The 700-nt window shown below is 60.3% G+C and overlaps 1 protein-coding gene across 1 annotated transcript in view; it reads right to left on the bottom strand.

Annotated features, from left to right (window-relative positions):
- Nucleotides 1-444: 444 nt before the first annotated feature.
- LOC122194032 (myosin light chain kinase, smooth muscle-like) overlaps nucleotides 445-700 on the bottom strand; it is a 1049-nt gene continuing 793 nt past the window's right edge. The window contains exon 2 of the mRNA XM_042894942.1: nucleotides 445-696. Within this exon, the coding sequence (XP_042750876.1) occupies nucleotides 498-696 (199 nt within the window). The 3' untranslated portion in view covers nucleotides 445-497. The remainder of the gene's footprint in view (nucleotides 697-700) is intronic.

Here is a 700-nt window from a genome sequence, read left to right as displayed (position 1 = left end):
GGCCGAGGACCCCCAACAGGGAGGGGGACCCCCAAACGTGCCCTAAATGGGGCTGGGGAACCCCACACGGGGCTGAGGACCCCCAAAAGTGCCCTAAATGGGTCTGGGGATCCCAATATGGGGCTGAGGACCCCCCAAAAATGCCCTAAATGGGGCTGAGGACCCACAAACGCACCCTAAATGGGTCTGGGGGTCCCCACGTGGGGCTGAGGACCCCCCAAATTGCCATAAATGGGGCCGAGGACCCCCAAACATGCCCTAAATGGGTTTGGGGATCCCAACATGGGGCTGAGGACCCCCAAAATGGAGGGGGACCCCCAAACGTGCCCTAAATGGGTCTGTGGATCCCCACATTGGGGCTGAGGACCCCCCAAAATACCCCAAATAGTGTTTGTCCCCCCCCCCCGAAAAAGAGGCAGGCGGTTGTGGGGCTGCAGACCCATCACCTCTTTATTGCTGCGTTCTCCACCCCACAGCTGACCCCAAAAAGAGGGGGTTCATTCCTCCTCAGAGCCCTGCCCGGGTTTGGGGTCTTCTATGGGATTTGGGTCCCCTGTGGAGTTGGAGTCATCTGTGGGTTCTGGTGACCCTACAGCATTGGGGTCCTCCATGGGTTTGGGGTCCTCCATGGGGTTGGGGTCCTCCATGGGGTCGGGTGACCCTACAGCATTGGGGTCCTCCATGGGTTTGGGTGACCCTA

This window comes from Lagopus leucura, unplaced genomic scaffold, assembly GCF_019238085.1.
Source record: "Lagopus leucura isolate 7727_CA_CO unplaced genomic scaffold, USGS_WTPT01 27971-0_obj-0_obj, whole genome shotgun sequence".
Taxonomy (NCBI): Eukaryota; Metazoa; Chordata; class Aves; order Galliformes; family Phasianidae; genus Lagopus; species Lagopus leucura.
This window is presented reverse-complemented; position numbering and strand designations above follow the sequence as displayed.